The 24,468-nt window shown below is 43.7% G+C and overlaps 1 protein-coding gene across 1 annotated transcript in view; it reads left to right on the forward strand.

Moving 5' to 3' along the window:
• LAMA3 (laminin subunit alpha 3) overlaps positions 1-24,468 on the forward strand; it is a 263,483-nt gene that overhangs the window by 135,534 nt on the left and 103,481 nt on the right. The window contains exons 24-32 of the mRNA XM_077778240.1: positions 7,332-7,492; positions 11,438-11,546; positions 13,450-13,547; positions 15,161-15,302; positions 17,599-17,725; positions 17,815-17,954; positions 19,466-19,581; positions 20,672-20,883; positions 22,302-22,506. Coding sequence (XP_077634366.1) covers positions 7,332-7,492; positions 11,438-11,546; positions 13,450-13,547; positions 15,161-15,302; positions 17,599-17,725; positions 17,815-17,954; positions 19,466-19,581; positions 20,672-20,883; positions 22,302-22,506 — 1,310 coding nt within the window. The remainder of the gene's footprint in view (positions 1-7,331; positions 7,493-11,437; positions 11,547-13,449; positions 13,548-15,160; positions 15,303-17,598; positions 17,726-17,814; positions 17,955-19,465; positions 19,582-20,671; positions 20,884-22,301; positions 22,507-24,468) is intronic.

The following is a 24,468-nucleotide window of genomic DNA, read 5'->3' on the forward strand; positions in this document are numbered from 1 at the left end:
TCCTCCTCCTCCTCCTCCTCCTCCTCCTCCTTCTCCTTTTTTCCATTTGTTCTTGGAGATCTCTCTCCTGGTATCTTCCATCTCTCTTCTTTACTCTCGATGTAGTCTCTGGATCTAAGGCACAGCCGTTTCCTGAAATATTTCATTGCTACATCCCACCATCCTAGATGTTCTCTTTTTTATCTTCATTGTATTGGATCTCCTTTTTTTTTCAGTATTGAAACTTCCTTTTTTCTTCTTCTTCATCCTCATTTTGGTAGATTATATCCTCCAGTGGCTTCCTGAAAAAGGCCACACAGATACAGAGGAGGTCCTTTTCTTCCCCCCACTTTGGGACCTTGCATATCTGAAACTGTTCTACACTCAGTCTTGATTTTTTTTTACTTTGGTTAGATATAGAATTTTATTTTTATTATTTTTATTGTGTGTGTGTGTTTTTTTTTTTTTTTTTTTTTTTTTTGAGACAGAGAGGGATAGAGAACCCACAAGCAGGGGAAGGGCAGAGGGAGAGGGAGAAAGAGAATCTTAAGCAGGCTCTATGCCTAATGCAGAGCCCAGTGCAATGTTCGTTCTCATGACCATAAGATCATGACCTGAGCTGAAATCAAGAGTCAGATGCTTAACTGACTGAGCCCCCCAGGCACCAAGATACAGAATTTTATATTAGAAATCATTTCTCTTTAGAATGTGATGACATTTCCTTACTGACTTCTAGCTTCAAGTCCTGCTCTTGAGAAGTTACATTGTGATTTCCAGTGCTTTGACTGCAACTTGCTTTTCCTTTCTTAAGGCTTTTGAGATAATTTCTTTATTTCATGTGTTCTAAATTTCACAAAGGTGTGCCTTCATATAGGTAATGTTTCTACCAGTGTGCTGGGCTCTCAGCCTTTTAGCCTGGAAACTTCTATTCATCATTCTGGGAAACTGTCTTGAGTTATTTCTTTGATAATTTATTTCTTTGTCTGTAATCAACATTTACAATCTCTCTATCTGTGTTTTATGCTTTGGGAGATTTCTTTAACCTTTTCTTCTAACCCTCACCCCAACTCTGCACATACACAGACACATAGGTGTCAGCTTTCTATGGTCTAATTAGTTAACATCTGCTTTCCAGCTTCCAAAATCTGTTGATTTCTCTAGTCTGTTTCCTACCCCCCTCTTTCCTATTCTCTTTTTGTTTGTGGGGTTATAATTAAAAAAAAAAAAACCTCTCAACTCCAGTTTTTGTGGAGTCCTGAGAGGGAAGATCAATAAATATAAGTGTTTAATCCATTATGTTTAGCCAGAAATCCTAGGATGGACATTTATTTGTGAGATTCTAAAGTTTCGTTAGGATATGTTTAGGTGTGGATTTATTTTTATTCATCTGTTTAGTCCTCAGGCTACACTTTCAGAATGAAGATTCATATCTTTTATCCTGGGAAATTCTCAGATGCTATCACTTCAAATATAATTTTGCTGTCATTCCTTATATTCTTCTTTTCTGGAAATCAGACTGGATGAATGTTGGAGCCTTACAATCTATCTGCAAACTACCCTTTCATATTTTTATATCTCTTTGGCTCTTTGTGCTGCTTTGTGGGTGAATTCTTCAAGACTTTCTTAGAATCCATGGATGTTTCACTGTCTCCAGTCTAGATCTTATCCAGCCTATTGATTCAGTTTAATTTACACTGTTAATCTCAAATATTTCTAATTGGCTCTTTCTCATATTTACTTTTCTTTATTTCTTTCCTGCCAATTTAGTTTTATAACTTTATTTAAAGAGTTTCCTCTTTCATTTATATTTTTGAGTATCATAATGCCTTTGGAGACAGGTATGTTTCATAATTCAGCATTTAAAAAAATTTTTTTATAAAGTTTATTTATTTGAGAAAGAGAGAGAGCAAGCTAACAGGGGAGGGGCAGAGAGAGAAGAGAGAATCCCAAGAAGGCTCTGTGCTGTCAGCAACGTGGGGCTCAAACTCACCACTTGTGAGATGGTGACCTGAGCTGAAACCAAGAGCTGGATGCTTAACTGACTGAGCCACCCAGGCACCCCTGAATTCAGATTTTTAAAATTCTGCACACACACACACACACACACACACACACACACCATCATCATCATCATCATCTTCCTCATCATCATCATCTCCAGTGAGGTCCTGGCCAACACCCTATAATCAAACAGGTTAATATTTCTCCAACAAAAAGCATGAACAGGCGGGGCGCCTGGGTGGCTTAGTCGGTTAAGCGTCTGACTTCCGCTTAGGTCATGATCTCGTGGTTCGTGGGTTCGAGCCCCGCGTCGGGCTCTGTGCTGACTGCCAGCTCAGAGCCTGGAGCCTGTTTTCAGAGTCTGTGTCTCCCTCTCTCTCTGACCCTCCCCTGCTCACACTGACTGTCTCTCTCTCTCTCTCCTAGAAATAAATAAAACTATTAAAAAAAAAAAAAAGCATGAACAGGCACTCCAAGAGAAGTACATAAGGACTGTATACATGGACTTAGTTCAAATCAGATTTTGCCAACAAGTGATGATTGTTTAGGTTAGATTAGGTTTTTCAGCCAAACAAGATCCAAAAAAGATTTCCTTTTCCAAGTTTGAAGATTTCAGATTAGGGACCAGTATATTCATTTGAGAGTCTTTATCAGACTATTCCACAAAATTCATCTTATCTGAAGTAAATTCATCTTCTGATTGATGATATTGTTGCGTGTTTCTAACATTAGATTTCTTTATGTGTTTTGGAGGCTTGTTTTGTTTGCAGGCTTATTGGCTTATTTTGAATGAAAGGTTTTTATCTTCTCCCTTTTTCTCTCTATCCATCTCGGACTAGTGGTTTTGCAGTGTCTCACCAGTCCTCTGGAGCCTTAGCTCAGAGGCAAACATTACAATGTGCTACTTCTATTGCCTTGATCCTGGGGATAACACAGATTTAGACACTGAGCAAGTAGGGGGCTTAAATCAGTTTTTTGGTCATGAGGCTGCATCTTTGATGTTTGATTCTCAGATTCTACAGCTTGTTGTAAAGCTGAAACCCAAGGGGCAGATTGTCAGCAACCTTTTCAGCTTTTCATGATATGAGGGAACCCTCCTCTTTGACTTAAAAAAATGAGCCTGGATCTGACCACTGTCTCGTTGAGGCATCTTTAGTTTTCTTTATTCCACATGAGCTGACCTGCTGACCAAGACAGGCTGTTTCCAGACTCCGAGGACAGTAGGCCCCCGACTTCAGCCCCGGTGCATTTCAAGTTTTTCTTTTACTTGTGTTCCATCACTTGAAAAATCTCAAACATGTCTTTTTGTTTTCCTTTTAAAACAGTTTATCTATAGTTGCTGTCTCTTGGAGCAGAAGGCGTGCAGAAAATGTCAAATCACTGCGCCATCTGAACTTGGAGTCACCCTCATATTGTAAACACGCTAAGTTCTATCCCCTTTTCATTAAAACCCTCCTTTCCTTTCCCACAGTCCCTTAGCTATAACTCTTACCTCCTTCACAACCAAACTTCTCCAAAGAATTAGACAATTCTATACTGTTTCTAATTCTTTCACTTCCATTCATACCTCAACCCACAGCAGTCTGGCCTTTACCTCTCCCACTCCATTACCTTTCTTCCCTCTGTCTCTCCCTCACTCTTTCCTTCCTTCCTTCCTTCCTTCCTTCCCTCCCTCCTTCCTTCCTTTCTCTCCCTGCCCCTCCCTTTGTCTCTCTCTCTGTTTCTGATCATGTTCTTGTCAGTAAATCCAGTGATTATTTTTCATTCCTCAGGTGTTGATCTATTTAACTTCTCAGTAGCTTTGAATACTTATTGAACACCTCTTCCATGTTAAAACACTCTTGTACCTTGTTTTTCATAATTTAAGGTGGTCAGGATCTCTTCCTACCTCTCTGGGTGCTTCCTCAGAATATCATTTATAGTTTCAACCTCTACTTAGCCGTTAAGTGTTAGAATTTGTTGACGTTCAGTTTTAGCCTTTGTCTTTTTACTTTATATTCTCTCCCTAAGCAGCCTCTTCCAAGCCTATTGTGTTAGATACCAACTCTACACAGATAACTCCCAAATTGGTATGTCCAGTCATACCTGTCCCTTTATATGTATGCAGAGCGACATTGCTAAGTTCCTTCCTGACATCACCTCTTAGGTGCCTCAAAGGGATCGCAAATTACATTTTAGTAACTATGTAAATGGTACCACCATCCATCTAATTTTATAAATCAGAATTCTTAGGGTCATCCATTATTTCTTCCATTCCCTCCCTCACCAAAGACAATCCATCCCCAAGTCTACTTCCACACTTTCCTTAAATATCTCTACTTCCCTTCATGTATTGTTCTTGCCCAATATTTGATCATCATCTTTCATAAGGATCTCTGCAGTAATCTGATTAGTTCACTCACACCAGCTCTTGACCGTCGCATCTCCCAGCCCAGACTCCATATGATAGTCAGCATATTCATGTTGATAGAAATATGATATCTAATCATCACGGACGCTCTCACCCCATCCTCACCCATACACAACTCGAACATTACGATAACAACTTACTCCTCCTAGGATAGAGACAAAAGGTTTTAATGGCCTCTACGGCCACCACTCCTCTTACCTCCCAGTGCCTTCTCTGGCTTTCTGTTCCTTGTCACTGTGGCCTACCTTCAGGCTCTTGGACTTAACATTATTTGCTACCCTACAGCCTGTATGTCCTCGGGTAACGTCCTACTGCAAGGTGTTCCCTCTGCCTGAATGCTCCTCCCTCCCCTTGGGGCCTGGCCATCTGTCCCTTGTCCTCATGCACTCAGCCAGTTGTTGCTTCTTCAGGAAGTCTTCCCCCTTCCCTAGGCTCCCTGACGGGCTCAGGCAGTCCGCTAAGAACCTATTCAGAATATTCGTCATCAGTGTAATTTCACATTACGTTTGTCTAATTACCTAATCATTTGATTAAAGTCGGTCTGAAGGCAGAGACCAGGTCTGTCTTGTTTTCCATTGTATGCCCATCAGGTGAGCTGGCATAGAAGACGTGTTTAAGAAGGATAGATTGACGATTTCATTTTGAATCTTCATTTTGATATCAGATGTGTTAACCATCCCTCTTAGCTTTGTGGAAGCATCAGATTTGACATGCCTGCCTTTTATGTCTTTATCTTGAAACCCTCATAAAAAGGTGAGGGCAGTTCTATGCTATAAAACCAGAAGTATCCTTCCAGTCTGACACTGGTTCTGTTAAAGTTCCCTTTTACTAAGATAAATAACTGATAACAAATAGCAAATACTAAAGTTTCTACTTGCCATCATTTATCATTTACCTGAGTTGCTCAAAACCTACCTTTACCATTAGATGAATTCAAAAGACTTCATCTACACATCTTCCAGAAAATCAATGTATAGGACTCAGGGTGGAAAGAACAATAGAAACTTATAATCGAGCGCTCTGATAGAACTGTCAGCCAGTAGTAACTTCTGGGAGAAAAGTGAATATACATCATCAGCTTGTGTGTGTTTTATGGTGGTGAAACCCTTGTTTGGAGATGCCCAGGGGAGAAATGCTGCTAATAACCTCCCCACATGGACCCATATCTCACTCCCTAACAGGGTGGAAAAGTGATGTGGATAATCCACTTTTTCCCCCTGAGGGAAGTATTTCTATTATATAAGTGATAGCAAGATCACCATGGAAAGTATTAGTTGTGTGGTTCAGGGCTGTGCAGAAAGAACAGTAAATATTAATTTCCTGAAGACAGGGGGAGAGAGGATTTTAATTAAGTGTGGTAAAGCTTGGCTGGGCCTGAGATTACAGACTGAAGTGGGTTAAACTGCTGTGGAATGTCTTTCTAGTATTGGCTCAGACATTCAATATACACACATACTTTGACCCAGCAATTCTACTTCTAGGAATCTTACAGAAATACTAGCATAAGGATATCTATCTATCTACACACACACACACACACACACACACAAACACAAACACACACACACACGATCATATAACCTTCTATGTTAATAGGGAAAATTAGAGACAACGTATGTGTTCCCATCAATAGGGGATTAGTTAAATAAATTATGTTCATACTATGGAAAGGTGGGGGGGGGCATTAGGAAAATGAAGTTTATCCATATGTACTGCTGTAGACGGGAAAAATATTGTTGAGTGAAAAAAGCAAGTTGTAGCAAAAGGCAATAATCACAGTTATAATCATCGGTGTTTACATAGTGTTTACGACATGCCAACTACACTTCTAAGAGTTTATCCTCATAATAATCTTAAGAGGTGGTGTCTTGTTACCCTCATTTGTACACAGGAGGACACTGGAGCACACGGACGGTAAGTAATTGGCTCACAGTCACACAGCCAGAGGCAGTGTGATTCCTTACTCTAAGCTCCTAACCGATAGGTGATGTCAGGGGTGGGTGGGTTTTGTTTTGTTTTGTTTCGTTTTGTTTTGTTTTTGTTTTTTGTTTCTGTTTTTGTTTTTGGTACAAGGCCAGATAGTAAATATTTTCAGCTCTATGAACCTTATGGGCTCTGTTGGAGCTCCTCAACTCTGCTGTGATGGTACAAAAACATCCATGATTGCCTACTATGAGGACAGTTTTTCTTTTTTTTAAAAAAAGGTACATATGTGTGCATTTTCACACGTATATATGAAGTATGAAAACCAAACTATTATTAGTTATTACCCCAGGAGCGGGGTACGTGTATCACTTCACATTATCTGCATCAATAGAATCTAAAGCTCATTTTTTAAATTGAAGAACAGCAAAGGAGCCACAAGGCATGATTCTATCCTCCTGTCACCCATTGGAGGTCGCTTTTTACCTCAAATTGTAGAGTGTCTTTTGCCTTGAGAAACAAGGCACATATATGGGTAAAAGGAGTAAAAGCCCCTATAAGTAAGGTTAGAAAATATATACCAATGCGCCATTAAATTTGAATCACAGATAAACAATAGTTTATTGTTATGTGTTATTTATCTGAATTTTATATTTAATGGTTCATCCTGTATTTTTCTAAGTTTATTTATTTATTTTTGAGAGAGAGTGAGAGAGCGTGAGCAGGGGAGGGGAAGGGAGGGGAACAGAGGATCCAAAGCTGGCTCTGTGCTGACAGCAGAGAGCCTGATGCGGGGCTCAAACAAATGAACCATGAGATCATGAACTGAGCCGAAGTTGGAAGCTTAACCGAGTGAGCCAGTATCCTGTATCTCATTTGGCATTCCTACCCATAGGATCCCGGTTCTTACTGTGGTGACATACACTGTTCCCAGGTGTGTGCTCAGCCCAGGTCTCACTGTTGCCCATGTAAATGTGTCCAGCATGTTTCATGTCCATCTGCTCGGGCTCTCTGACAGGTGGAGGTGCACCTGCGGCTGCGGGTTCCCCAGGTCGGCCACTATGTGGTCGTGGTGGAGTATTCCACGGGAGCAGACCAGCTGTCTGTGGTTGATGTGCACATGCAGAGCTCTGGGTCTGTCCTGGGAGGCCAGGTGAACATCTACAGCTGCAAGTACAGGTAATCGGTCCTGCCCCAGGGGATTCCTTTGTTCCCGAACAATCAGGAGGTTAGCTTTGGGAACTTTGGTTTTCATCTGGGTTGGGATGTTGTTTCCTTTTTGAGGCCAGTCTGGAAAACAAGCAGGATCTGCTCTCTGGCGTCACACCCACTGTGAGTATTGGGGGACTTCTCTGTGGGCATCATCTTGAAAATGTTGCATTTTCTTGAAAAGCTCTGTGTTTTACTCACTGTTTTGGCTCAGATGCCTAGGAAGCAGCATGACCCTTTTATTTAACTCTCTGTCACCCCTTTGTGGTGCAGTGAGCTCTGTTCTCACCTCACATGCTGTGTAGAGCACATGGGTGTGTGGAAAAGGAGAAAAGACTCTGTCACAACTGCTTTCCCAACATGCCCTGTAGAAACTGGGAATAATTAATGTTTGAGGATCATCAGGTGGAAGAGAATTAACTAGAGACTTTATTATTTTTTTAATGCTTATTCATTTTTGAGATAGAGTGTATGAGCTGGGAAGGGGCAGAGAGAGAGGGGGACAGAGGGTCCAAAGTGGGCTCCGCACTGCCAAGTACAGAGTCAAATGCAGGGCTCCAACTCACAAACTGTGAGAGCATGACCCGAGCCCAAGTCAGATACTTAACCGACTAAGCCACCCAGGTGCCCCTAACGAAAGATTTTAAAATTTACCCTGATTAAAATCAGTTGCTGGCTTCCAAGAAATTTGACAATTTATTTAAAGTTGTTTTCTTTCTATAATATTTCAAGATATATGCAAATGTTCAGAATATGCTTTAATTAAAGAATCAGTACATGGGGTGTTTTCCACATGAAATTAATTGTATAATATATGGCTCAGAAGTCAGTCTCTTCAGACAGCAGGTGGCGAACTGCAATGAACCCACCCCATTCTTGGCCAAGGCCTTGAACATTTTATTACCACCACTTGCCTGTGGCTTTTTGTCAAACTCCAAATGACCTGAAGTAGTTGGACATTTTCCCTGTTTTGCAAATAAAAGAACTTATGGAAAGAGTTCCTTTTAGGAGCTTAGAATGGAAACTTTTATGAGACTTGAAGAAATGGTTATTGAATTAACATCATGCTCTCAGCAACCCTAAAAAAGCAATTGTGAGGGGCGCCTGGGTGGCTTGGTCGGTTAAGCGTCCGACTTTCGCTTAGGTCATGATCTCGCGGTTCGTGGGTTCGAGCCCCGCGTCGGGCTCTGTGCTGACTGCCAGCTCAGAGCCTGGAGCCTGTTTCAGTCTGTGACTCCCTCTCTCTCTGACTCTCCCCTGCTCACGCTGTCTCTCTCTCTCTCTCCTAGAAATAAATAAAAAACATAAAAAAATTAAAAAAAAAAAAGCAATTGTGAGGGCTTCTTTTTTTTTTAAATAGTTTATTGTCAAATTGGTTTCCATGTAACACCCAGTGCTCATCCCCACAAGTGCCCTCCTCCATGCCCATCACCCCCCTTCCCCTCCCCCAACCCCCATCAGCCCTCATTTTGTTCTCGGCATTCACGAGTCTCTCATGGTTTGTCTCCCTCCCTCTCCCACACTATTTTTCCCCTTCTTCTCCCCCATGGTCCTCCGTTAAGTTCCTCCTAATCCTCCTATACGTGCAAACATATGGTATCTGTCCTTCTCTGCCTGACTTACTTTGCTTGGCATAACACCCTGTGAGGACTTCTTTGAAAAATCTTTTAAAAAATCTAATCAGCTCTTTTCTCTGAGGTGATGATTAAATTAAAAAAAACAAAAACAGAAACAAAGAACATAATTGCATTTGGGTTTTTTAGTAGGAGTTCCACACGGGCCCAAAAAAGTTCTCCAGAATGTTCTGTCATTATCTGAAAATGTTAGTTTCGTCTGTGGATGACATCAGCAACCACTGGAATGTACACTCCTAGGTGGGTGGGTCACCTCACCACCTGAGTCCTGGAGACTGTTGACCACAGGGCTAGGCGGGGCTCCTCTGTACCCTGTCCTTCCAAGTTCACCCTCTGGTTCAGCTCTCTGACTCTACTTTCCAGATCGTATTGCTTGACCCCTGCTCTACAGGATACAAGGTAGCGATGGCTGAGGGCCCAGGAGGAAACACTCCTAATGTCCCTGGTGGCTCTCTGAACCATCTCGGGACAGGCTGAGAACATCTATGCCAAGCAGAGGAGTGGTTTCCAAGCTAAGGAAAGAAAGGTCACCCTTCCAGGATTCCATAAGCCACGAGCTTGGTTTCATGACCTCCGTCCAAATGGCATTTGGGGAGGAGAATGGTGCAGTATCCCGCAGATCATTTTGGCTCTGGACATGACCGCACCAAGTTCTTCACCAGGGACATTAGAGTTCCAAGACAGTATTGTATTAGACTAGGACTTTTAATGTATTTAACCATTTCCAGGAAAGTCTCATAGTATTGTTTCAACTTCTCTAAAATATTTCCTTCTTCTCTACTTTGCCTGTCATGTGGACAAGTGAAAATGAACAGGCTGTTAGGACCGGCGTCCAAAAATATGGTGCGATTGGAAAATATTTGACCCAGAAAAGCCCATTTCAAATGACAGGCCCCTTTCAACATTGCAGCTTTTCCTGCTGAGGGTTGAACCTGTCCCAGCATTTCTCGAGTGAGTGCTAAGGGTGTTATTTAAAAAAAATATCCCAACAGAAAAGTAGCGGTGCTAACTAAAACACCACTTTTCAAAACAGTGTTGTGATAAATCTGATCTGCCTTTCGTAAGAGAGGTGACCGCTTATGATGAAATTAATCCAGTTATTAATGTTAGTCTATTTTTAGGAAGAATTTTAAAAGGATATGGATAAAACTAAGTCTAAATGAATCACCTAATATATTTAACCCCCAGGATTATGATTGAATCCCAAAGGAATGCATTTTAATTTCACACACACGCACGCACAAAAGAGAAAACAACTGTTTGTTGAGTTTCTTTTTTCCTTTCTTTTTTTTTTTTTTAATTTCTAGGAGAGAGAGAGAGAGACAGTGTGAGCAGGGGAGGGTCAGACAGAGAGGGAGTCACAGACTGGCAGTCAGCACAGAGCCTGACGCGGGGCTCGAACCCACAAACCGCGAGATCATGACCTAAGCGAACGTCGGACGCTCAACCGACTAAGCCACCCAGGCGCCCCATTCGTTGAGTTTCTAACCATGGCTCTTTATAGACTATCTCGTTTTAATCTTTACCAAAAAGTCATTGCATAAATCTTTTCAAATATTTCTCAGAGATAGTCATCTTTGGTTAGAGGGTCATTTCTAGTTTCCAAATTGTATTTACAGACAGAAAAGTTGCTACAGAATCTGAAGTCAGAAACATTTCTCCAAAAATACTTCCTTTAGGGGTTGTACCATTCAAGTGTGTTCTTTGGTTCCAGACCATGACCTTTGAAATGTTCCTGAACTCTATATTTCACCTGATGGGGTGGAGGGAAGGAGCATAGCTGATACAATGAGGAAGGAAGGATGAGAGGAACAGACTGAGCTTGCAGAGGTAAACTCTGGTGTCTCATGACTGGAGTAAGGCCAGCCCTAGTGCTGACACGGTGTGGAATCATGGCTGTGAGGCCAGGCATCCTCTGTCACCAATGGTACCAACAATACTGGTAAATTTCTCATAGGTTGTGTCTTGGTGATCAGACGTTATTGCCCCTGGGGCTTTTTCTCCCAATGACTAGACTAAATATTACATAAAGCTGATTTGGAAAAAGTGAGCAAGGCCTTTGGCCCTGAGATGTGCAGCTCAGACCACAGTCAGAAGGTTCTTTTTCTTATATTGATAGTGGACTGCATACGTCCCTCTTAAACTCGTTGTGCTGGAAAATTTGCTGTCGGTGACCTGGTTGTAAACAGGAGAAACTGAAGAGCAGTTAGCTATCCCACAGGAAAGCACACAGTCAGGGAGACCAAAGGAGTCAGGTTAAGAAAACTCTTTCCTCTTGCAGCGTCCTCTGCCGGAGTGTCGTGACTGATGGTAGGAGTCGCATGGCCGTGTATGAGTTGTTAGCAGATGCAGACATTCAGCTCAAAGCACGTGGGGCCCGATTCCTTCTGGTATGCATCTGTTTTGCCCTTTGAGTTTTAGATGCATTTTGTTGATATCTCTGTATTTTAAACCTTATTAAAAATGTTGGCTGGGTTTGTATCACATCTCTAAAATGAACCTGTGAAGAGCTGCCAATTTAATGATGTTTTTCCTTCCCATCTACAGCTCTGTCTTGCCTCTTCCTTTGTTTGAGCCTTTTTATAGCACCCAGTAAAGTTTGGTCATCAAATTTGAACACATCTCACAAAACTCTATTTTACTAATGTTTATCCATTGTCACTATTATGAATGAAGTATCTTTTGTTCTTAATAGGTCCTAGTTTGTTATTATGCTGGTATATAGAAATGCCATTAGTTACTGTTTTTTTTCTTTACCATTTTTCTGTTTTATTATGTCTGTTAGCTTCTTGGCCAATTCCTTCAGAATTTTCAAGGTTGCAATCACCTGGTATTTCTTTTCCAGACTATTGTTACTCTATCTCAAAAAGTATAGTATTCGGTTAATTAGATATATGTCATTAAGAGTTAAAATTCCAAGTTTGGCAGATTAAATACCCTTCATGCCTTTCTTTTAATAGCAGGACTTAAATATTGAGAACTATGATAACCACAGGCAATGGGATTTGGACTAGGAAGGGGTGGCGAGATTTATAACAAATGTCTCAGGGAACAGAAGATTATCTAAGTATGAAGCAACTTCCTGTCATTGCTAATATTAAGCATGTATCACATTCTGGGAAATGCCAGGCCAGCCTGTTCTGATATGTTTTAAATATTTGTGCTTAACAGTATTAAAAACTTTGAACCTTTTCTGAAGAATCATCTTGAATTGAGTTAAAATTTGTTACATAAATTATGTAATGACTTAAGACTTTCTTTTTAAAATTGTGACTCTCTTTTTAAACATAATCCAAGCAAATCTTAACCTCCTCATCTTTGGGAATTATAATGGGAATGAATCTTCATCTAGTTAAGCATAAGTTTGCCCTTCTTGAAATAGTCAAATGTCATTCAGAGTTCAATATCATCCAAATGTCTAACTACAATTTAAGCTACGTGAGGGCGGGGTTATTATCCATCTTGGTCTTGCAGGACCCCCCAGTCTCAGTGCCTGGCATATAGTAGGTATTCATTAAAAATGTTTGTTGAAGAGGTTTGTGATCAAGCTGGTAATACAGTTTTGATCAAAATAAAATCTATTGGTAAGAAGACCATTCCTTCAATGAAGCCCAAATGTACCTGAGATTCAAGTCCTCCTCTATGAAGAAAGATTATTTGTGAGGTTTTGTGTGTGTGTGTTTAAATGTGTTTTATTTATTTTTGAGAGAGTGAGAGCACAAGAAGGGGAGGGGCAGAGTAAGAGGGAGAGAGAGGATCCCAAAGCAGATTCTGTGCTGTCAGCACAGAGCCAATTAGGCGGCTCGATCTCACGAACTGTGAGATCATGATCTGAGCCGAAATCAAGGGTTGGATGCTTAACCAACTGAACCACCCAGGTGTCCCAAGAAAGATTATTTGTAGCAGGAGCTAGAGACAACAGGCTTGAACGGCAGCCTCCCTCGTTGCCTCCCACATCCCTCCTCTCCCTGCCAAGGAATCTGAAGAGTAGCATCAGCCCAGGGCAGGAGAGCAAAACAGGCATGAAAAGTCACTGACAAAGAGTTGTTTTTGAATCTTCATGATTTCATTTATTCATGTGACTATTCCAAGAGCATTTAGGCAGTGATCCTGTATAATAGGGGAAAGGGTTTGTTGTACATAATGGTGTCATAGGGAGTGTCATTCTGCAGTTTTTACTACTTTAAAATAACAATTTTAATTTCTGTACTTAATAGCTTTTTGAAGAGTATGTTTGACCATACCATTGCTAATAACCATGATGTACCTTTTTGCATTGTATTTGCCCAACAGCATCAAATTTGTATCATACCCATTGAAGAATTCTCAACTGAATATTTGAAACCTCAAGTCAAGTGCATTGCCAGTTACGGGCAGTATGTTAATCAAAGGTAATGGGTTTCCTTCTTTTCTCCCTTGTTGGTGCTGAGTCGTACTGTGGGGCTTGCAAAGGTGTGACTTTATGCTTCCCTTCAGAAATGATCACAGGTCAAAGTGCTAAAGGCTGGTGATCCCTTAAAATAAAAAAAATCAGCTAAATCATTTCCCCTGGCAGTTTTTCCAGAATCCCATAATCTCGGGAAGCTGACATAGTATCAACTGGGGGGAAATGGCTAAGCTTTGCCCTCAAGGGTAGTTCCTGAGATCTGTTCTGAACCCTCCCAAAGGCTCACTTTGTTCTCTTTAATCTCTGTGTCTGAGGCTCTTCATTAAAGAAAAAATCAGGGAGGCACCTGGATGGCTCAGTCAGTTGGGCATCTGACTCTTGGTTTCGGCTCAGGTCATGATCTCTTGGTTTCGTGAGTTCAAGCCCTGTATTGAGCTCTATCCTGATGGTGCAGAGCCTACTTGGGATTCTCTCTCTCCTACTCTCTCTCTCTCTCTGCCTCTCCCCTGCTCACACTGTCTCTGTCTCTCTCAAAAATAAATGAATACATTTAAAAAGCTTTCTTTTAATCATGAAAATAATGACCCACCTGACTATGTTATGAGAAATAGCTAACCAATGATGATTGGGGTTTCAGGAGGGTTTTGTTGTTGTTGTTGTAGATTCAAAAATAACTTATAGACATAGTCATGAACTCTTAGGCATATGGTTAGGATGACAGAAACCACCAAGACAGGGAAATCTAGCTATGCCTGAAAGAAACGATGTGCATTTGTCCTGTTTGTTTTTATAGAACTTTATGTCAACATTTATGTGTAGAGACGAATAATAATGTTTCATTGCATCAACTCCATTTAACATGAATTTTAATTCTAGAAAGGAAAGGTTTTTTTATTTTTAAAAATGTTTTTTATTTATTTCTGAGAGAGAGACAGTGTGAGCAGGGGAGGGTCAGAGAGAGAGAGGGAGACACAGAATCTGAAACAGGCTCTAGGCTCTGAGCTGTCAGCACAGAGCCTGATGCAGGGCTCAAATCCATGAACCGTGAGATCTTGACCTGAGCCAAAGTCAGATGCTTAAGTGACTGAGCCACCCAGTCTCCCCAAGAAAGGAAAGTTTTGATAAGTTTCTATCTTGTTGCTGTTTTTCAAAATTAGGATTTTCTTTCTGTTTTAGCTCAGTGTATCAAGCAGATGCTGGAATACACTTGGCTAATTGATGACACTGAGTGTCTCTGTATAAACGTATCCATAGTCCTGGGTTCTCCCAAGTCTGGATCCTTCCATGTCACACAGTCTTTTTTTTTTTTTTTTTTTTTAAATGTTTTATTTATTTCTAGGAGAGAGAGAGAGAGCGTGAGCAGGGGAGGGTCAGAGAGAGAGGGAGTCACAGACTGAAACAGGCTCCAGGCTCTGAGCTGGCAGTCAGCACCGAGCCCGACGCGGGGCTCGAACCCACGAACCGCGAGATCATGACCTAAGCGAAAGTCGGACGCTCAACCGACTAAGCCACCCAGGCGCCCCTGATGTCACACAGTCTTATGCTCACAGTGTATATCCTCACCAATGGACGGTTCCATTTTTGGTTGTTTTTTTAATATTCTTTTTTTTTTTTCAGTGCCTCTTGTGTCTCCCTGGTTCTCAAAACCCCTCCAACAGCATTAATTTTGGATGTCCCAAGTGGTGAGTCTTCCCTTCTCCTGCCCCAAGATCCTTCACCTTCTGCTGATGTTACTGGAGTCACCTTGAAGGCGCCACAGGTGGGACACCTCTCGAGTGTGTTGTTTCTAAATCATGGGTCTCAAAGCGTGGCCCTTACCAAAAGCATCTGCATCACCTGGGAACTTGGTAAAAATGCAGGTTTGCGAGCCCACCCCAGAACTACTGAATTAGGAACTCTGGAGGTGGGGCCCAGGACTATGTGTCTTAATAAATTCTCCAAGGAATTTGCATGTCTATGGAGTTTGAGGGCCTCTGCTCTCAATTGTGGGGAATCCCAGATATGAGGCATCTGTCTAATCCTGTCTATGGCCTCCCCACCCTTATGTCCTCTTTCCTTTCTGTATCTCTGTCTACACAGTCATATGGCAGTTTTCATGGCCTGTTTTGTGACACTTCATATTTTCATGGGCTGTTGCTATTTAACATAGTTGCGTTTATCACTTGTCTTCCCAAGTAGCAATACAAGCACTTTCAAAAGCTGCTCTGGCTAACAGAGTTGGTAATTTTTTTTTTTTTGGTGCATCCCCAACCAAACCAGCAAAATGCCTGCAGGCAGGAAATTCTCAATGAACATTTATTGATTAATATTCTATAGCATGAAGATGAACTATAGTAAGGGACTATAGTTTTTCACTGTAAATTATGAAATTGTAGGACTTACCATTTATCCTGATATTATATCCTTTTAATCCTAGAGATGGCTCGTGTCAATTCACATTGCATCAAGAAAAATAACAAGATCTGAGAGAGAAAATTTAATAAGATCCCGTATGGGAAAGGCCACCTAGAATCATAGGGGAAAATGAATTGAAATCATGACAAAGGAGTTCTAGGCTCAGTTTTGCTCTTCAATTAGAGTATGGCATTTATCAAATTACCTGCCTTCTTCACGTTGTAATTCTCATGTGAAAGATGAAGATAATCTTTTATTATTGCTGTTTTTCTTGTGTGTGTGTGTGTGTGTGTGTGTGTGTTTTTTTTTTTTATATATCTTTATTTCTAGGAGAGAGAGAGAGAGTGAGCAGGGGAGGGTCAGAGAGAGAGGGAGACACAGACTCCGAAATAGGCTCCAGGCTCTGAGCTGGCAGTCAGCACAGAGCCCCACGCGGGGCGTGTGTTTTGAGGGCTTGAAAAGGCTTATTACTCACATAGTGAGGTTTTCTGGGGAAAGAAGGGTTCACACTCAAGCTTGAGCAAAAGTTGGGGCATGACTGTGGTTTTCACTGTGGTTGGGTGGGAGTGTGGGGAAGGTGGAAGAGTCCCCAGTGAGGGTTCCCTTCCCATGGGCTAGAGTTAGTGTGCCTTGAACTTCTTGCCTGTGCCAAGGGGTGTGCACCTGGACTTTCCTATTGGCTTGTGCAGTGTGGGACAAAAGATTAAAGATGGATGATGGGGCTTGACACCTGTCAGTGGTCAGACATCCAAAATGGAGTCTGACTGTTTGTTACAGGGTTATTACAAGGGATTCTTGAATGCTGGGAACATTTGTGCATAGCCTTTTGGCAAACATTGTACATTTATGTACCTAAGTGAAATTGATCAGTGATATGTTTAACTTTGGTAAAAGTTGCCAGATAGTTTTCCAAAGTCATTGTACCAAATTACACTCCATCCAACATCATTTACGGTTGTACCTTCATTGGTTTATCCATTCTGAGTTGTGGGCCATTTGCTTTATATCCAGTCTTTCCGATTACAAATAGTGCCTCTGTCAACATTCAAACAAAGGTTTTGTGTGACCATAGGTTTTTGCCTCACCTGGGTAAATAACTAGGTTGTTTTGGTATTTGTTTATTTATTTATTTATTTAATTTTATTTAAAAAAATGTTTTAATGTTTTATTTATTTCTGAAAGAGAGAGAGAGCGAGCGAGCAGGGGAGGATCAGAGAGAGAGAGGGAGATGCAGAATCTGAAGCAGGTCCAGGCTCTGAGCTAGCTGTCAGCACAGAGCCCAATGCTGGGCTCGAACCCATGAACTATGAGATCATGACTTGAACCGAAGTCAGACGCTTAAGCGATTGAGCCACTCAGGCACCCCTATTTATTTTTTTAAAGCCAACTCTTTTCATTTTTTTTTATGTCTTTATTTTGAGAAAGAGAGAGAGAGCAGAAGAGAGGCAGAGAGAGAGGGAGATACAGAATCCGAATCATATTCCAGGCTCTGAGCTGGCAGCACAGAGCCCAACATGGGGCTCAAACTCACAGACCATGAGATCATGACCTGAGCCGAAGTCAGACACTTAACTGACTGAGCCCTGGTTGTTTTGGTTTTTAACATGTAAATATTCATAGTCTACAACTTGAGGAGGTTTTTTTTCCTTGTTTCCATCTAGAACCAAGTGACCCTGAGAGGACTTGTCCCACACCTGGGCAGATATGTCATTGTCATCCATTTTTATCAGCCAGCGCACCCAACATTTCCCACACAGGTGTTTGTGGATGGAGGGCGGCCGCGGGCAGGTGAGCATCAGGGGGCAGGTGTCATGGCTGCATGCCAGGCTCGTGCATGCGGTGCTGTGACAGGAACTCCTCTCTCGCCCTGCCCCCAGGTGTCTTCCGCGCCTCTTTTTGCCCCCACACACTTGGCTGCAGGGACCAAGTGATTGCTGACAGTCAGGTTGAATTTGACATCTCTGAGCCAGAGGTGGCTGTGACTGTGGAGGCTCCAGAAGGGAAGTCCTTAGTATTGGTACGTACTGTTTGTCCCTCACGTTGCTCTTCATGTTCTTGCCTTGGACAACCATTCTCTGTGCATGTTTGGCTCATGACAATAGTTCTTCCAAGAAATGGAAGTCATGTTTATAGAAAAATGTTAACATTTCATGGCTACCTTTTGCCACCCCTCCCCCCCCAAAAAAGTGAGCAACAGTTAAAGTCACAGGAAATTGGAACAATAGAAGCAAATAGGAACTCTTGTGAACAAGCATCTCACTCTGCATCAGCCCCTCCTCTTCACTCCTCACCTGACTGGTCTCTTTCTAAAGCATGTAATACTCCTTTTTTCTTGAAGCTTTCTTTTTTGGGCTTCCATCGCTGTTTCTCTCATTTTGTTCTCACTTTCTCTAGTGTTCCTATAGTGATTTCCTTTTCCCTTTGTCCCTGTATGGTGGCGTTCCCTTGGGTTCGATGCTAAGCCGCTTTGTTCCGTCCTTTCTCTGTGGATACTATCATCTGTACCCATTGATTCCATTCTTTCTTCTGGGAGAATGACACCACATCTCTAAATTCATCGCTGAAATTTTCTGAGCTCCAGGCCCAGTTTGGGACCATCTACTGCATGTCTACAAAGCGAGGGACCTTAGGAGTCCCTCAGACTTAAGCCTGTTACTTGCACAACCCCAGGTATCCACTGCCCTGCTCCTTACCTTGGCTGATGGGATCATGGTCACTCAATGCCTGTAAAGCTTTCCAGAGAGCCAGGTAACATTGTCCAGGCCCTGCTGTGCGACCCTCTAGTTTCTTGCTCATGCTTCCTTCTCTCTCTGAGGATGCCATCTTCCTAGGGACAGGGACCTGGCTTTATGCAGTTTGTACCTCCTGTGCCTCGAACACCCCCTGGCATGTGGTGCTTGGCAAATGCTCATTGGTTGACTAACATGACAGCAGTGAGTTCTCTATAAGCTGTAAGTTGGTAAATAGTTGACAAAGACATTTGAAATTTCCTATAGCATTTATTACTGGAATAGTCTGATTTGTACAGGTACAGAGAGCCTAACCATACGTTTAAAGCCTGGGGCTGCAGTTATTCATGATAAAGGGTCTGCATAATGTAAACTTCAGGGCAAGCCACGGTATGAGTTTTGCCCATTGATCCTGCCATTTTAGTTTGTTCACCTTTAAAAATACAAAATGCAACCTTTGGAGATCCACAGTCATCCCAGGCATAGATCACAAGGGGCCCTGACCATCTAACAGGACCCTGCTCATCCCTAGATCTGCTGTCCCCACGGAGCACTAAGGCTGCTGCTTCTCTGAGCAGGCACTCTGACACACTATTCCTTGCATAGGAACGTGAGTGGAGCCTTTAACACTGATTTAAAGTAGTTCTTGTGATTCTTTTTTTTTTCATAAATCCTGTTTCAGTTGGTCTTGGGCTTAGCAGTAAAGAACATTGATCGTAGTGAAGAGAAAACATAATGAAGAGCCGTAGGTGTGCCCTGCTGTTGGGAATCCAAAGACACGCTGACAGGTTTTCTTTAGGTCCGTGTTCTGGTGGTGCCTGCAGAGAATTACGACTACCAAGTGCTTCACAAAAAATCAGTGGACAAGTCATTTGAGTTTATTGCCAATTGTGGAGGAAACAGTTTTTATATTGAGTAAGTATCACTTTGTGGAGATTCAGAAGGCTCTCCCACATTCCCGCTGGGAACAAGGCCCAGGGTGGGCCTGGCCCTTGGGTCTGTCTTCTTCCTTCCGGTGCTCAATGGGTTGGCAGTGAGTCTTGGGTCTGGGGAGGGAGGTGCTTTTCCCTTGCATACACCATCCCACATCAGACCTCGTCCTGCACATCTGGGCAAGGCTAATGTCCTCAAGTTCGATCTTACCAGAGGTTCACCCTCCAAGCTGGGATTCATAGGCTGCTTAGGAGTTTCTTGGTCTCTATGCTGCTTCCTGTCGTCCAGCTCGGATTCCTAAAAGACAGCCACAAGGGGTACCTTCTACTGGGAAATCATGTCAGCCCAGATTCTCCCTTTTTTGCCATCTGATTGAGCGAAGAGTATCAGAGAGGTAGACCCTCCCTGCCCCCTTGGAGGCTTCCTGAGGGACCCAGGAACTCCAGGGGGCCTGGCTTGGCAAATGTCTCCTGTATAGAAAATATTAGAGTAAGACCCTGAAGTCAACAGCTCTGGGTTTGAATGCCTACTTGGTCACTCTGTAGCTCTGTGGCCTTGGACATGTTGCTGAACTTCTAGAAACCTCAGTTGCCTCATCTGTGAAATGAGGCTTAGGCCTAACTGGTTGAGTTGTTGTGAGGTTAAGTGAGACATAGGCTAAACTTCTAACACACAACACTCAATAAATGAGGTACTTTGCCATCGCCTCCTCTTCATTGTTACTGTTACTGGTATATACACATATAGGTATAATTTTTTTGGTAACCACTTTATTGAGATATAATTCCCATACTGTGGAATCTATCCTATAGGTGAGTTTTCGCCCCTTTATCTCAGCCATCACAAGTTCCCACCTGCCAGTCGTGTGATGTGCTCTGGAATAGATGGGCACAAGGAGGGGTGGCTGTTGCTGGCTGTGAATCCTGGGGTGGGGTAGTCTCTCATTTCTTCCCAGACTCCACAGCAAGAGCACTGCCCCTACAACACCCTTTGGTGGAGCAAGAGGGAAGGAGAGGTTGGGACTCTTATTGGGCACGCCTCCTGCGATAATACTGTTACTTTGTCTTCACAGCCCCCAGACGGCCTCTGGATTCTGTAAGAACTCTGCCAGATCCCTGGTGGCCCTTTACCACAAGGGCGCGCTGCCTTGTGAGTGCCACCCCACTGGGGCCATTGGCCGTCACTGCAGCCCAGAGGGTGGGCAGTGCCAGTGCCGACCCAGTGTCATTGGGAGACAGTGTACCCGCTGCCGAGTGGGCTACTATGGATTCCCAAACTGCAAGCGTAAGTGCACGTTTGGGTCATTCAGGGCTGTGTCTGGTCCCAGACGGATGACAGTCATCTAGGGTGGGCAGGCCTTTTTTTTTTTTTTTTTTTTTTTAAGAGAGAGAGTGAGAAAGAGCGAAGGAGGAGCAGAGGGAGAGGAAGAGAGAGGATCCCACACCTAGCATGGAGCCCAACACAGGGCTCAGTCTCAACAGCTGTGAGATCATGACCTGAGCCTATATCAAGAGTGAGATGCTTAACCAACTAAGCCACCCAGGTGCCCTGAGGGCAGGCCTTCTTGATGTTCACTGTGCTGGAGACTCCCCTTGCACCTTGGGATCTTGTGAGAATTCAGATTCTTAGTTAGGAGGCCCGGGGTTGGGGCCTGAGAGTCTGCATTTCTTTTAACTACTCAGATGATGCCCATGCTGGTGGCCAATGGACCATATTCCGAGTACGAGGTTCTAGAAGCTAAATATTTGTGCTTCCTAAGTTATGTGACCCATGCACTTGGCAGCAGGCGAGTATAAAGAGAGAGCCTTAAGCATGGAAATATTGGACAGTTCAATCCCTCTTCCTATTGGAAACCCCTTCAATTTTTGCAGCCTAACCAAATCTCGATTGAAATAGGAGGAGGTGGGGCACCTGGGTGGCTCAGTCACTAAGCATCTGATTCTTGGTTTCAGCTCAGGTCATGGTCTCACAATTCATGAGTTCGAGCCCCACATTGGGTTCCATGCTGACAGCATGGAGTCTGCTTGAGATTTTCTCTTTTTCCTTTTCTCTCTGCCCCTCCCTGACACATGCGTGGACGTGTGCACTCTCTCTCTCTCAAAATAAATAAATAAAACAAAAAAAGAAAAAAGAGGAAGGCCAGGGCCACAGGAGCAGAGTACTCTCTGAATGGGAAGCCCAGGGAATTTCATCTGAGAGCGAGCCTGTGGCTGAGACACTGGGTCAGCATAGGCCACATGAAGTGAGGGGTGCAGGTGTGGTGCACAGTCCTCTCCTGGAGCCTTTGCCTAATGAGGGTCCTGCTGCTGCTGTGTTATGCCCTGACCTTGAGCTCAGTGCACTGGGGTGATGTGGAGGCACTTCAGGAAGCCTGTGAGGAACAGGACCCTCTGACAAATGACAGGTGTCACATTAGAATGGCATGTGACTGCAGCTGAGTGGGCTTCTTTGAGTATCTGTCTCGGCGCCAGTGGGTCCAGCTGTGCCTCACACCATGTCTGCCATGCGTATGTAATATGGTTGGTTTTGGCTCCAAGAGTACCTTTCAGATCAGCCACACTCAATAATGCCATAATGAAGAAAAAGCGAGACATTTCTCCCAGACCCTTGGAAGCTTCTGGAAATCCTGGTAGTTGGTGAAGTCCTGCTACAGGCCGCGTGGTGTCTAACCCTCACATTGTGCCTCTTTATTCCCTGGCCAGCATGCAACTGTGGCCCACGCCTTTGTGAGGAGACAACAGGGAGGTGCCTCTGCCCTCCCCACACGGTCAGGCCTCAGTGTGAGGTGTGCGAGCCGCATTCCTTCAGCTTCCACCCCCTGGCCGGCTGCGAAGGCTGCAACTGTTCCAGGAGGGGTGCCATTGGGGCTGCCACCCCGGAATGCGACAGGGACCACGGGCAGTGCAGGTGAGCTCAGGTGGACTTACCTGTTATGGGAAGGGAAGATGTCATCTGCACATTCCGGGCGCCATTACTTCTCATGTCTCACAGCTCCAAGGACTGCACTGTGTTCACCTCAGGGTGGAGCTCCCCATGCTGAATGGGCTGTGGTGTGCGGAGTGGCAGTCCTCTCGGACTCAGGGTAGCCTCGGGGGTGGTGGATGACCAGTTGCCTGAGGTCACAAACAGCTTTTCCCATTCGCTCCAGCATTGTTCTCAGTGTGTCCCATATGTGTGAATAATTAAGTTATCCTTTCTTCCGCTGTGTCACCTTGTGGTGAGCGCCAGCCATTTGTATTTAGGTTTTGGCTCCAAATCTTCATTCTAGGGTAAGCGGGCAGTTTTGTGAGGACAGTGGGTGACAAAGCCCAGAGCCCTCAGGCCTGCTGCCCTGTCTCAGACAGGCAAGCTCGAAGGGGTCCTAGGGCCTCCACAGTGGGCTTTGGTTGGGGCTGAGCAGGCAGGATAGGGAGGTATATGCCGGAGAGCCTGACCTGAGAGTGGGGCTGCGTGGGGACTAAGCGGGAGGTCCAGTGACTGATAAGGAACAGTGGCAAACGTCAGCACCAACAGATACCGCATTGCTAAGAGTTTCTGCTGATTAGGTTGAGCTCTCATTGGAAGCTGGAGGCCAGTATCACATGATTACACGTGGTCAACCTGATCTCAGCAGAACTGGAGAATGGCCGCAAGGGACGAAGACTGGATCCAGTCTCGTAGGAGCATAGGCTGGAAAGAGTCGGGTAGGGGGTTATGTGGCAGGAAAACCATGGCAGAGCCGCCATTCCAAGCCGGTGTGGCAGGGTGCAGGAGCAAGTGTGAGGGTCGCCACCAGCCCTACACTCCCACCCACGATGGGGAGTGGATGTTTTGGAGTCCGAGCCTGTGACCTGGGAGTGACAGCCCAGATAGCGGTGGGGGCAGCCATCTGTGACTCCAGCTCGAGGACGACGGTATTAGTTTCCCTTGGCTGCTGTAACAAATTACCACAAAGGGGGTGACTTACAACAATAGAAATTTCTTTTCTTTTTTTCTTTTTTTTTTTTTTTNTGATTTGTATAGAAATTTATTTTCTTATAGTCAGGCTAAGAGCCCCATATCAAGGTGTTGACAGTGCCATGCCCTTTCTGAAGTCTCTAGGGGGGAATCTGTTCCAGGCCTTTCTCTTACCTTCTCGTGTTACCAGCAGGCCTTGGAGTTGCTTGGCTTATAGATGTATGACTCCAGTCTCTGCTCCCCATCACATGGATCCTCCTTGTGTGTCTCACTCGTCACATTCTCCTCTGTGTGTGTCTCTTCTCCTAAGGGCCCCAGTCATATAGGATTAGGGCCACCTTACTCCAGCATGACCTCATCTTAACTTGATTATATCTACAAACACCCTATTTCCAAACTTCTCAGGTCCTGGAGATTAGAACTTGAACATATCTTTTTGGTTACAAAATTCAACTCTCTATAGCACCTGTGTTTGCCTTTCCTAAGGAAGGACCCTTGACCACACCTTTAATTGTTGCCCGGGTGCCTAACAGCTCCTTTGTGCTACAGGAAAGGAAGCTGAGTGACAGCCTGAGTCATGAAACATTCCAAGTCTTTAAAACCACAGGTGTGAGTCCCCCCTGAGTCAGTTCAGTTGCTCATCCTTCTCAAACCAGGAGCCTAAACTGAGTGAGATTTGCACAAAGAATTTGGAGGTGATATTCAGTGTTTTCTCCTCACTGTTAAATAACATATATTAGGTTCCTTTCCCTCCAGTGCTTAAGCCATTCTCTGGAAGAAAGTCAGGCACTTAGTTCATTAATGGAAGATGCTACATTGAGTCTCAAATGCACCCATGAGCCTGTGAAAACGTCTGACTTACCTCCAGTTAATCACTGATGTAAGAAGAGAATGGCACTTAGGGCAGAAGGCACAGACTTCCACCAGCACCTG

Source organism: Crocuta crocuta, unplaced genomic scaffold (assembly GCF_008692635.1).
Source record: "Crocuta crocuta isolate KB4526 unplaced genomic scaffold, BGI_CrCroc_1.0 scaffold26, whole genome shotgun sequence".
Classification (NCBI taxonomy): Eukaryota; Metazoa; Chordata; class Mammalia; order Carnivora; family Hyaenidae; genus Crocuta; species Crocuta crocuta.